Source organism: Fulmarus glacialis, unplaced genomic scaffold, assembly GCF_000690835.1.
Source record: "Fulmarus glacialis isolate BGI_N327 unplaced genomic scaffold, ASM69083v1 scaffold1085, whole genome shotgun sequence".
In the NCBI taxonomy this organism is placed as follows: Eukaryota; Metazoa; Chordata; class Aves; order Procellariiformes; family Procellariidae; genus Fulmarus; species Fulmarus glacialis.
This window is the reverse complement of record NW_009210915.1, coordinates 1-14,461: the sequence shown is the minus strand read 5'-3', so window position 1 is coordinate 14,461 and position 14,461 is coordinate 1. Positions and strand designations below refer to the sequence as shown.

The 14,461-nt window shown below is 36.9% G+C and overlaps 1 protein-coding gene across 1 annotated transcript; it reads right to left on the bottom strand.

Annotated features, from left to right (window-relative positions):
* Positions 1-526: 526 nt before the first annotated feature.
* Positions 527-14,458, bottom strand: COPS5 (COP9 signalosome subunit 5; the record flags this gene model as incomplete). Its single annotated transcript, XM_009577305.1, has 7 exons — positions 527-921; positions 4,537-4,685; positions 5,476-5,587; positions 8,590-8,675; positions 10,165-10,230; positions 11,457-11,585; positions 14,300-14,458. Coding segments are annotated over 7 exons (786 nt in total), but the record flags the coding sequence as incomplete, so codon positions are not given.
* Positions 14,459-14,461: the final 3 nt, after the last annotated feature.

Genomic DNA, 14,461 nt, shown 5'->3' with positions numbered 1-14,461 from the left:
CGTTTTAGTATCTGTGGCCCTAAATTAGCCTAATGCGTATTTCAGAGATAAAAATTTTTCATTTTATTCCTTTGCATGCAACAAGTCACTATGACAAGCAATAGAAGGTGAGCAGGAGAAAAATAATGGTATATAACCATATTACTAGTTTCACTGTGGAACTGGTCATTACTTGACTCCTTAGAAATATAAAATGTCCATCGTAAGTGTGAAGCTACAAGCAAAATACTGTTATATCATGCATGAATGTTTCATCACTGTGAGAAGAAACCATTTCTGGCTGGATCACTAAAACTAAATCAGGAAAGACTCCATTAGATTTAGTAACTTGTTAAAAGATAAGCAAATGGAATTTCAATTCTTAAAATTAAACACAGAAATGAAAATCTGAGAAACAAACTTCTTACGCTGCATCGGTTACCTATCTAAACTGAGTGGACAGAACTTTTCTACAGAACAATAAGAAAAAGAGTAAGAGGAGATGCATGTTTGCCAAAAAAATTCAAGCCCCAAAACACTCACTCATTTTCAAAATTGTTTTATTGCAGTTGGATAATAGAGATAAATACCTAAGAGCAAAATCCAGTGTCACATTTATTTTTCTTTTGGAACAATTCTCCAAACCGGTTGTGTTTTATGATAAAGAACAAAAAGTTGCACTACATTTCAGAACATTTTGTTCTTTAAAACTGGTCAGACAGGTGGGAAATATTAAAGCACTACAAATTAAATGAATAATTTTCCACTCCAGCTTCATTTCCCAAATTGAACAAGTCCAAGCAAAAGAAACCATGACTTTTTCTGCTTTGGAGATACATATCAGCTGGTGATGCACTTCAAGCGATATTAATTTGATTAAAAAGTTTATCCTTAATAACCTGAGACATCAATCCATGTATAGCTTCTATGGTGGTCTTGCAGCTGAAAAACAAGCATAAATTCAACGTTGGCCAAACACTGAACTGAACTGTCATTTTATTTGAAGATATTCAGCTGTTTTGGAAGTTCAGGGTGCCCATAACCCCATGAATCTTAACAACTGTCCAGAAAGGAAAAGTCACACACAGCAATTTAGCCATTGTTGCCAATAGCTTTTTGTTACTTAAAAAGCAAACTGACGAGCACTATACACACAAAGACCAATTCCAGAAAACTTCTTTGTCTGGCACTTTAGGACATCTTACATTCAGAATAGCAAGTGAGTCATCTGAACCAAAAAAAAAAAAAATCTCTGGGGGAATGGAGATACCAGCTGTTATCAATACCTGAAGGCTCTCACTGTTCTCTGCCGTATCTCCTCTGCCCAACCCCACACCAGTAGTGCACAGTAACCATAGCTCCTCTGAGAATAAAGGAAGAGTTTACAGAGCTAATCAGTTATTAGTCAAAATATGTAACGTGCAAAACCCCCAAACAGCTGAGAAGATTCCTATTGATCCAAGTTTCATCCAGTGTGCCTGGCTTAGGGGGATGTAGTGTCAAATTAACAAATAAAAATGTCTCAGAACAGAATATACAAATGCAAAAGATGAATCGGCCCTGAAGGCATGGAGAATAGGGACAAATTACTACTAGATAGATAAAGGAATCCTAGGCAAGGGAAGCTGGCTTGGAGCACCGTTTGGCTAATGCATATGTACTCTTAGAAAATGGCTCTTAGAGATGTGTATGTACAGTAACAGAAGATATCATATAGCCAAGTGTAAGCACCTTTATGCTAATGTCTTACAGTACTGTTTTTCCTAAAACAGGTACACCCAATAATCCTTTAGCAAACTTTGCAACCTTATTTCTTGAAAGTAATTTAGGTGCCATTGAATCAATTGTCCTGATACCTGCACAAGTCTCCTGCTGTCTTTTCTCTTTTCTTAGGAAAGATTATTAGTTGAAGAAAAATACGCATCTGTAAAAGTGTTACAATCCATTTTGGGAACTACAGTAGCCTCTGTTACACAGGAAAGCAAAACTGATGACAACAACAATCCCTTCCAGTCTTACAATTTATAAACTAACTACTGATGATGACTAAATAGAAACAGAACAGAAAAATCTCTAGAAATCCTGCAAGAAATAATATAGTGGGATGATCAGAGGAGGAGTTATTTCTTAGAATATCTGTAAGCATGTGAGAGTAACATAAAAATAAAATGCAGTCTGTATTATGGGACACCAAACAGGGACCAAAATCAAAGCAAACTTGTCAGCAACTCCATCCTTCTCGTGTCTTCAAAGCATTGCTATTCTAACTTTTTCACTACAGGAACTGGGAAGTATCACCTAACCTGGCTGTTTTGAGTTAGCAACAGCCTTAACTCCATTTGCAAATGTATTCCACAACTAAAATAGTCTAAATGGGTATTAACTTCTATAAAGTCAACCCCCCTTCAACTCAGTCATGTTTGTTAGAAAACTTGTAAGAGCTGTTAACTTTCCATAACAAGGAAACAAATGCACAGAAGACACTAGCACAACAGCAACTCTGATTCTATTTAGCAATGACCATATTACATTTGCAGGTATTCCCCCCCTGCTTATGGCGGAACAAAGGCTTGTCCAACGCAAGCTGACTCCTCTATTAAGGCAAAGCCCGTGCTCAGCATACTGAGCAAGACATAAATAAATTTATTTATAAATCAGTCTTTTCACACAAGGCCTCCTTTTTGTCTCTTGATTTTTTTACTTATCATTAAACTCACCACCTATCTGGTAACTCAAAAATCAGTTCCTTAGTAAAGTTCGTACTATGGCACATATTGCTAACGTGGCAGGGGCGGGGGGAAGAGAATATAAGAAAACTGCCCTACGTTATCAGGATAAAATGATGAGGAAGAGGACCAGAAAACCTCCAAATCTGAAAAGTAGAACATCCCAGATTTTATTCCATTTTTGCAGTCTGTTCCAAAGGATTCTACAGAATTGTTCCTTATTAAATGGAATTATATCTCACTCAGAACACTCCTAAGATGCATGCAGGTGAGTCCTGTCTTCTCCACAGATGGACCTGAGATTGTACTAGCATGTACAGTGCAGTACTTCTTGGTTTTAAAAGTCTGGAATTTGCCAAATACAACATTTTTGAACAGCCCAAGATACTGTATGACTTGCTGGATACTATTACCCTTTGTTAAATATTTTATTTGGGAAAATGGTGACTATAACATTATATAGATAGTCTAAGCATACATAAGACTATTGGGAGAGAGATGTGAGTATTAGTGAGAAGCAACTTTTGTACTTCAAAGCTCAAAAAAAGAAAAGAGCTGATTACCAACTAACATACAAAGAACACTGAGGGAAAACACTACAACTTCTTTGAAATGATGCTGTACACCCAGTGATAAGTTAATTAACTGATAATAGCAAGTATTTGCTATCAGGCAGGGTAGCTAAAAATAAAGGCCAGAATGTCTGTAATCTACTACTTAAAAACAAAACAAAACACAACGCAACAAAAAACCTTCCTCACTTGTGGAAAGAAGATGTATTAATTAAGAAATATGAAAAAAGGGAGTTCTTAATTTTTAAGTGAGTGAAAGTATTACACAAATGTAAACTAAACTTACTGGATTTATGTCCTGGTTTCAGCTGGGATAGAGTTAAATTTCTTCCTAGTGCTGTGTTTTGGATTTAGTATGAGAAGAATGTTGATAACACACTGATGTTTTTAGGTGTTGCTAAGTACCCTACTAGTACAAGGACATTCAGCTTCCCATGCTCTGCCAAGTGCACAAGAGGCTGGGAGGGAGCATAGCCGGGACAGCTGGCCCAGCTGGCCAGCGGGGTATTCCATGCCATGTAACGTCATGCTCAGTATATGAATGGTAGGCGTGTTCCAGGAAGTAGCGATTGCTGGTTTTTGGGCATTGCTCAGCAGGTGGTGAGCAATTGCATTGTGCATCACTCATTTTGTATATTCTGTCATTAATATTATTATTATTATTTTCCCTTCCTTTTCTGTTCGATTAAACTGTCGTTATCTCAACCCATGAGTTTTCTCACTCTTACCCTTCGAATTCTCTCTCCGTCCCACTGGGGGGCGGAGTGAGAGAGTGGCTGTGTGGTGTTTGGCTGCCTGCCGGGTTAAACCACAACAACTTGGCACTAGTTCTTAAAATCATATTCTATATAATAATTTTATTTACTGTTCGTTTAAACCTGATTAACCACATAAAATGTGCTATTTTCTAGCAATGCTACCATTTTGCATTTGACAGAAAACATCTTTTTTGGTTTGCCGTATACTGATGGAATTTAACAAGGATTTTTTGTTTAATAAACTGTAAACTAGAGTTGAATTTGCTCCAGAAACAAAGATTGAAAAGCCATTGTAGGCTTAATAAAGGCAAGATTTTCTTAAACTTTCAAAAATAACTAGTCAGATTTGGAATCTCTCATCTCTATCTATAATCTAATCATTCTTATCTATAATCTTGGTAGGTTACAATTTAATTGGTAGGTTACAATTAAAGGCATGATAAAAGTTTAAAACAAAATAACACTTTTTACAGGGAAGAACACAAGAATGCATTATCTTACCTGTCTCTTGTTGCTTTTCCAAGTTTGTCTTCTGATTTCTTATCATGAGTCTCTAAACCCAGCATGAAACTGCCCCTTCCAAGCTGAGCTTCTGACTGTTCTAATTTTTCAGACAAATCAAAGACTTGGCCAGTGGTGTAGTCAGCATTCTTAGGAGAAAGAAGGCAACAAACATATTGAATTTTAAGCTATAAATTCAAGCATTTATACACAAAATAAACAAAATCTGAAAAGAGCCTTTAAGACTGTAGTACTGCACATTTTAACCTACATCTGCAATTGAAGTGATACAGAACATGAGTGGCACACGAGTGGTGGTTGAGAGAACAGAAGCTGAACATCTGACAAATTCTCAATACCTAAAGCCTGAAATGGGCACTCTATTACTTTCAGCCCATGTCCTAAGTTATGAAAGAGTAAGTAAAATCAGTTGGGTTTGACCAAGAGAAAAGGCATAAAATTGGCTTTTGCAAAAGGAAGGTTTTGATGCTGAGCTGTTACATTGAAGGTCTACCTGCAGTACTTCTGTTGCAACCATGTTCTAACAGTTCCATTGTCTTTTTTGTTGGGTTTTTTTGTTTGGTTTGTTGGTTTTTTAAGTGTTTACTTATTCGATACCATTATTTTAAGGCATACTATTCATTACAGTGCTGTAAAGCGCTATAAGGTTAAAAGGTGTTTAAGACAAAATCTAAGTGAATAGAGAACTCAGTAAAATTAAACATGTTATTCCCACCTTCTACTTTTAAAGAGCAGATATAAGGAACATTTCAGTATTTATGATTAGGAAAACCTTCCTTTCCTGTTTAATCTGGCAAATAGATTCTTAATGTGGGTTCTATATCTATCAGTGTCCCATTAAGCATTTTACAGTAGAGGGTCTGGCCTTCAGCACTAATGAATTAACACATGTACATGATAGCATACTATGGTACTTACAGTAAGCAAACTAGAAGAACTGAGAGTGTTCACCCAGTATTTGTTCCACAAAAGCTCAAGCAATTTACGATCCAAAGATGATTTAAAGTACGAGACTTCTAAAGCATAATACCTTTAAAAACAAACATGCAAACAAAATAAGCTTCCATCTAAATATGTCTTGTTTGGCTGTGATACCCAAAGTACATGCATCTCAAAAAATCCCTACCAATGGGAAATATCTTCAAAAATTCAAAGCACTGAACAATAAAAAAGTTACTCCCAATTCCAATTCTAACTCTAAAAATTTTTCCGTAAGCATTTAATATGTAGCTTTAATACAGGTATACTAATCCCCACACATACTGCTGTGTTCTATTTAATGAGATTGCAAGGTTTTTTAAATTATTCTCTTAACAACTTCTTGTGCAATGCAATGATGCCCTGTTCCATGCTTGGGATCTTCAATACTGTAATAATTGTTACTTACAGATGACTGCAGTTTTGCATATATCCCCTTTTAGCAGGGCCTGTTGCGACAGGACAAGGGGGAATTGTTTTAAACTAAAAGAGGGTAGATTTAGACTAGATATAAGGAAGAAATTTTTTATGGTGAGGGTGGTGAAACACTGGAACAGGTTGCCCAGAGAGGTGGTGGATGCCCCATCCCTGGAAACATTCAAGGTCAGGTTGGACGGGGCTCTGAGCAACCTGATCTAGTTGAAGATGTCCCTGCTCACTGCAGAGGGGTTGGACTATATGACCTTTAAAGGTGCCTTCCAACCCAAACTATTCTATGATTCTAATTCAATTAGGAATGTGCGATGCTAGTAAATATTATGAACAGGCAAACAATCTTATATTCTACCACACCTATTTTGAAAGCCAGGCTTTAGTGGTGCTACAGAATTCACAAGAGGTGATAAAGCAGATACAAAGCTGAGCTATGCAAAGTCATTAGTGTAGATGAATTACAGCAACATTAAAGAGCTATATTAAACTTTATTTTGATCAGGAAATTCTTGAACAGGTTATCAATAATCCTATCATCTCTTGATTTCTCTGGAAAGTTATTTTGCTTGTCATTTCTGTAAGAAATTCCATCTGAGATAACAATGCTTTAAAATCTACCAACACACCACACTTTAATATTCCTGTGATAGAACAAATACCCTTATCTCATATATGCTAAGAAAAATGAGGTACTAAGTCAGTTCTTCAGAGATGTGTGGCAGATGCAAAATTAGAAATCCAAGTTATTTGAGGAATAGTGTAATAAACTTACTTAAAAAGATTAAATGGAAGCAGTTTCACATTGGGAATTGAACACCAATTAAAGGAGAGAAGTTTGACTAAGATTATCCATACTGCTACTATGAAGCAACTAGTAGTCACTGGCATTCCAAACAGACAGGATCATTAAGGGTCTAGAGAACAAGTCTTATGAGGATTGGCTGAGGGAACTGGGGTTGTTTAGCCTGGAGAAAAGAAGGCTCAGGGGAGACCTTATTGCGCTCTACCACTACCTGAAAGGAGGCTGTAGCGAGGTGGAGGTCGGTCTCTTCTCCCATGTAACAAGCGATAGGACAAGAGGAAATGGCCTCAAGTTGTGCCAGGGGAGGTTTAGATTGGACATTAGGAAAAATTTCTTCACCGAAAGGGTTGTCAAGCATTGGAACAGGCTGCCCAGGGAAGTGGTGGAGTCACCATCCCTGGAGGTATTTAAAAGACGTATAGATGTGGCGCGTAGGGACTTGGTTTAGTGGTGGACTTGGCAGTGCTACGTTAACAGTTGGACTCAATGATTTTAAAGGTCTTTTCCAACCTAAATGATTCTATGATTCTATGATCATTATTCAAGTTCTCTAAACTTTTAATTCTTAGTCAGACTACCCATACTACTGAGAGGACACCACCACTCCAGTCTTTTGTATTATCAGTGATTCAGTAACATGACAAATTTCCAGTTTTAATTCCCTCTCCTTGCCTAACTGCTGTTTACTTCTAGGAAAGACTGGAAAATATTTTCTTGGTTTGGATGGAAAGAAACAATTTGTACAAGAAGCCAACTTCCTGAGACGGAGATTATAACGATAACTATTAAGCCCTTCCAACTTCAAGAAAACCACAAAATGAACTCTCCCAAATTGATCACCTCTAAAAAAGAAAGGATAAAACATATCCTACTTTCATGCTTAAAAGCATGGGTTTATGGCCAATGCCAGACTTGTAAGGACTACTCTGAAATGACAGAAACATTATAGTTCTACTGTTTGGGATTTTTCCTCAAATTGGATAGGAAGACCAATTCCAATTGTTTTAATGTCTTCATCTCTTCAGGGTCAGACTTTGCATGCAACTATAAATGCACTGAAGAACAGATATCCATTCACCGAAAATGTGAAAAAAATACACAACAGCCTACAGTACACACTGGTGTCAATGAGACCTTCAAGTTCTCTGTACACAGCTGCTTAAGCTGTAGTGCTTGTCAAACATCTGAAGGTAGAATTGAAACCAAGCCGTTATTGAAAGAAGCAGTCCCATCTTTCCTTAGCTGTTCTTTGCAAATACTGTGTCTCCAACATTTGTCTCTACTTTCCATCCCACCTTAGCTTAACCAGCAAGAACGTGTGTGCTCCCACAAGCTGGACCAGATCAGGGGACTGGCCCGGCAAAACAAATGCCTCGCCAAATAAATAAATGTAGGTATGAAGTGGGGAACATGTGGCTGGGGATAGAACAGTTAATGAAAGAATGGTTAAAACTAAACTACCTTCATGGAAAGTAACCTAGCAGGAGAGAAAAAGCAGTAATTTTTCCTGTTGATGATGTTATCCTTGAAGCAGCTCCACTTTCCAAGCCTACCAAAGGCACAAACAATCTTAACACGCCCAGTGACGCAGGTGTTCAGGAATCAACTGCTAAAGCTTTTAACCAGATTTGTCTTCATCTTTGTAACAGTTCTCCCTTAAAATATCTCCTGACAAATGACAGTAACACTTTTTCACAAAACCAACAAAGAACTTCAAGATTTGAAACACTCCAAGAAATGTACTTTTCCATACTGAATCACTAACCCAAACACAAAAATTGAGAACTTGTGCTAGAGTTAGTAGTTTATATGTTACTTACTGTTTACAATGTACACCAAAGTCTTCTATTTTATTAAGCGGAATAGTCTGGTATTCAGAGGGACCTTCATCTGGAGGTTTATAGCCCTAAAAATTCAACAAAGGGCAAAGGTGACACAGTAATTTCGGGACTTTTTAAAACGCCTACACTCTTTGAAAGCACTTCACAAAAATTCTAGTTTATGCAATTCTAGTTTATTTTTCCTAGGGAAAGTGAAATTTCTGCCAGTAGCCTGAAATTTGGAATTTTCTTGGATCTAAGATTTACATTTGGCTTTACTAGCAGTCATTACATTTGCAGGTCTATCAAAAAGCATGTTGGAAGCAAACTAGTGGTCATAGTTGAGATTTTTCAAACAAGTAAGATGGCAAGCTATGATTAGATCATTTCTTAGATCAAAGAAAGCGAGCTTCTTCTAAGATAATACTTCTCCACCTATTCTTGGAAGTGATTTCAATCCTCTTTTGAGGTAAGATAGGAGGCATGAAAAGAGGGAAGAAACATCCGTGCCTTGGATATCCCTTAGTGATACATAAAACTTCAGTTACTTGTGTAGCCAAGATGGTGCCACTCACAGCTACTGACTAGGCAAGAACTGCCTGCAGACCACTGTGAGGACTCCCTAAAAATATGCTTCCAATGTGCATTTTCTACGTACAATTTGGTTTTCAGGTGTAGGATTCTTCTCCCTGCTCAAAATTCTGAAAGTATTTATGAGGAGGTTTTGCCTACAGAAGTGAAAATTCTCCTGAATCACAAACTGTTCTAAGAAGATCTCTTGTATATTTGTCAACACAAAAATAATGCTTCAATACAACTGGGAACCTCTCACAAACATTTTTGTTAATTACAGTTTTGCTGGCTGTCAGCCTGAAGTTTTTGATGAGTTAGTAATAACTGGAAATTTGAAGGATATACCTGAACTTTATTAGATTGAAATTAAATAGCACAGTTATCTCTCTGCCATAAGTATAAACGAAAGACTGCATTTGGCGATCTAGATCTCCAATATTTATGTGATTTCCTAGTTTTTAGCCTAACCTTTCCATGTTGCTTAATTAAGTCATTTTTTTGTACATTATTTTGCGAAGATTTGTAATATTTATTTGGAAGAGTTAAGTAGACAGTTTTGAATCTTGCTTTTCCAAAATGAAAAGCAGATTACAACATATAAAACACGCTATTAACATTTGGTTTTAGGTCTAAAAAATTATAGAGAAGAATTAACATAAATCTATTTTGATGAATGCTACCTACAACTATATCCATTAAAAATGGCTATATTGAGCTGTATAATTTTAGGACAGCTCCACTATCTAGACGGTCTATTTGATTTAACACTGCCAAAAATCTATGAAAAACAAACTAGAAGTCAACCTTTGTAAACGCAATCAATATCCGAAGACACGCAATAACCAGTATATCAGCATGTCCTTCTTTTAGAATGAACAATGACATACAGTACAGCACAGCAGATCGAACTGTCAGATGATCAAACTGCAGTAATCTTTAGAACCAATCTATTAATTTAAAGACAGTTTAGTGATCACACACTAGATAATTTTAACTATTTACCTTAGGATATGTCCTAAATGCTCCAAGATTTACTTTTCCTGCAGATATTGTTCTTGTTGGATCAATCTGTAGAAATACAGGTAATGCTTGTTAAATGCATTTTATAAATTATTACAGGCATAAATTAACTTTACAGTAATTGTATTTCAGAAACGTAATTAGCGCAAATTGTATTTGTTTTGTCATAAACAGTACTTTTTCACTTGGCATCTGTTGGTATGAGACTCTCTAAAAAGACGGGAATATCAATAGCGTTCTATGAACCATTTTTTCAAAATCATTTTCTTTATATCCCAAATACTCTAAAGAAATTGCACTTAAGAGCAATCAATAAACCATAATGAAAAAAATCTGCATTTTAATTTTACAACCACTAGAGGTAAGAAAGAGTATTATGTGATCTGTTGTATTTTGGTGGAAAATGCAGGAAGTGAATGAAGGAATCTCCTTGCTAACGTATTTACTAATGCCCTGTTTAATTTTAAAAGTAATTAAAAAAAGAAGGAGGGAAAAAAAAAAAAAGAAAAAAGCAGACCCAAGGAAAGTGTTCTGAATCTGTGAAATTATGTCATAACATAAGAGAACTCACATGGTGGAAATACTTCTTAAGGGTCATTTATCCTTTTCTAACGTAATTCTTCCATCAGAGTTATATTTCTTCTTTCTGACTAATTTCAGTCTTTTTTCCCTTATTTTCTTCAGTAGCAATGGATATACAAGTAGTATCTAAAATAAGGTTTACTTTTGATTTCAAATGCGATCTGAAGCCTGGAAGACCCGGAAGGGCCCAAAGAGTTTCTTCAGATTTCTTTTTCAAAAATAGATTTCCTAGTGTCTTCTACCTTGTACTATGCCATTGATTTAATTTAAAAGGCATTTTAGATGCAAAGTAACAGAACTCTGTGAACACGCTTTGCTCTATTTCAACACAAGAAGCAACTAAGAGAACAAAAGAAACAGATTTTTGTTCTATTGCAGGAGGCTGAATATGGATTGCTCTATACATTTTTCCGCAAAAGTACCAAGTAGAACTTTAAGTTAAGAGTAATGGATTTGTACAGAGCTATCGTACCTGGAACAATGCAGTGAAAATGGCCTCGGTAAGCAATACTACTGGTTTCACCAGTATGTGGCCAGCAAAGCAAAAGGAGAGATACCGATTTAAAATTTGGATCTAACACTTTCATCATGCAAAATACACTACTAGAATGTTAACAACAGAAATGTAAAAATTATCCCCCCCCCCAACATAATTTGCTATGCAGTTTTATCAAGCACCAGCCAGTACTTACAACCACTGCTACAAAGGGTTCTTGAAATTGCTGATTAAGCATCTGGGTACTGACGTCAATCCCAGAGAGCCAGCAGCCATAGCCAGGGTGACTGTGATACCAGCCAATTGCATTTTCTAGACGACCAACCTAACAGCAGTAAAGGAAAACAAACCCAGTGTTAATCTCCGTTCCGACAGTATCAGCTGACCTCCGTTGGGCCTTCCAGCATACTACAACACGGTGAGAGGAGAAAGAACACACACAAAGCCCACGACGCTAACTTACTAATACTAGATTAAATATTAAACATACACCTTATTTTGCTAAACTATTTTCTAGAAACAACACAGTCTGTAGTATTAGCATTCTCTGTTGCAGCTACTACCACAGAACAAAGAACTTCAAGGAGCCAGGAGCTCCTTTAATGACAGCTGAAGTACAGAAAAGATTCCACATGGTGAGATGGTAAGCAAGCTGGCACTCTTCCGCATGGAAGAGAAATTTCTTAGTGTGGATATGAGATCAGTATATATAATCTCATATAATGTTTGGTATGTCAGTAGAGAATGAATGTTCATTATTTAGTACAGTAACACATCTCAGAGGCATATATACAGATTATTGCTAGGTTTAAAAAATAACTTCAGAGAGGCATGTTTTCAAAGACAAGAAGTGACAGAAATTATTACCAGAGCATGCTGTGAAAGCCAAAAGATGAATTTTTGAGATTTTTAGGATTAGAAAAACTCAAAATAGGAGTTTCCAAATAATACACCTGGCTATCTCTACAAATACTGGAAGAAAAACAAACAAACAAAAAAACCCCAGGAGAATGAACCCCCATTGCTCCTAATTTTGTAATCCTCTCTCAGGAATTGCTTACTGGCTGCTCCATACTAAGTTGAGTAATTTTGGTACGACCCTATATGCCAGTTCTTAACTGGGAGTTTTGTGTTTGGATGCATTGCCTGCTTGGTTTTGCCAAATACTCAGTATGTCAGGAAGGTTAAATCAGAAAAATGTTAAGATGAGACAGAACACACAAACTGCCTACTGAATGGAAGATTTATTTTACTTTTGAATTGGTGAATAGTATTTTCTTTACATCCCCCATAACAGAGAAGGAGAGACCAACAAAACACTAAAGACCAACAAAAAACTAAACATTTTTCAAAGCCAAATAACACATTTTGACTGTATTAACACCAGATCCTGCCCACGGAGAAGCAAATAACTGGAACGTTGGCATCTGTAAAGTTCTTATGCAGGGGAATATATCAACTTGCAATCTAATATTAAAGAGTTATTCCAGGAACAACTGCTTGCCAAAATCAAATGTGGAACAGCCAGCATGCAAACTCTGCCAGAGGACCAGTAAAGCTGAGTTATTATATTTGCACACAAGTTCAATTTCAGAATTGTGAAACCAACTATAGACAAAACTGTACAATATAAACAACTAGAAAAAACGTTTCCTATCATATGAGTACTCCTACATAAACCAGGACTCTCTTAAACATAAGATGAACTAACTGTATACGAAAAATACTAATTTTATGCTATATACTTACTATTTTGAAACCCATTATTTCTACCTAAGAACTGGACAGTATGAATATATCTTTAGGTAAAGACATCTTTTCAAGTTACCCACTTTTCTGCAACAACAGTATCATGACATTAATAGTTTCCAGATAAAAGGAACTAGATTAAATAAGTTATTTCTAAATTTTCTCATGAACAGGGATGAATTATTTTAAAAAGTCCCAGCATATACCTACTTCTGGATTATGTTTACTCTTTTCTGATGTTATGATCCAGCCTAATTCACATATATTTAAATATCTCTAACTGTACATAAGGCTGTGAATACAAGTACAACTCTCCAAAATAACCGAAATACCGCTCTGTTATCTCCAGTGAATAAGGAAGGGCCCTCTAATTGTAGCTGGTTTAAAATACTTTGAGGATTAAAGAAAAATCAAAGGGTAAACTGGGCCTCAAAATAATTTGAGCTTGGCGAGTTAGAGTTATTTCAATACTTATTCGTAGCACAGGATTGCCCTGTATTGGAAGAAGCATGTCAGCAGGCGCTCTGATGTGCCGTGCTGGTTTCTACATCAGCCACAGAGCAGACTCATATTTCTGTAATCCTTCTGCATGTGAGAATTTTACTGCATAGCGAGGCTTAACATGACATGAATCTGTGAATACAGGGTGACGAAGAGGGGGAACAGACATCTGAGTCAGTTGATCTAAATTTCCAAATTGTAAATATGAACAATTAAGTTGCACTGAAACTTACTTATTCCTTCATTGGCATTTTCTTCACAAATGTCTTTATTTTTATGGAAAACATGGCTATGCAGTAAGACTTCAGAAAGCAAGAAGATAAGAATAAGTGTCATATTCCAATCTACAAATAGTAAGCATCTCTGACGCCTACATATTTTGTATTTAATTTTGCATGGTTTTTAGAAACATGTATTATATCAGTTATTTTAGAAACACCCTCCCCCCTTGTTCCATCCACAAGCCACCAGCTGCAGCCACAAAACCCCTTCCTGCGCAATGGAAGTTATTTATAAAGGAAAGGAGAATGCAGTACTGGACGACCTACTGTCAGACATGGAAATATATATGTGAAAATGTTTAAAGGGGTGGGTGTTCTTTGCTGCTGACGCAGTTCTCTTAGCCCTGTTTGAGAAGAAACGGGACAACAGGACAGCCACTTTATCACTGTGGGAGGGGAGCAGGCGGGAAAGCCTGCAAACCCCAGAACACGTTTCTGCGCGATTAGCTTATAAGATCCGCAGCCACACCGTGAAGGGAGAGAAACACCCTCTGCCACTTCCCCTCACCTGCTTTGCGTTTTCAATGTACGCAGCCATGTACTCGTAGGCGGCCGCCTGAGCGTTGACGCGAGTCTCGGTGCCCTCCACCGGTAGAGCGAAGCTGTCCATGATGATCATGGTTTCCCCGTCCACCTTGCCCAGCATGAGCCCCATCACCTCCAGGTTGCC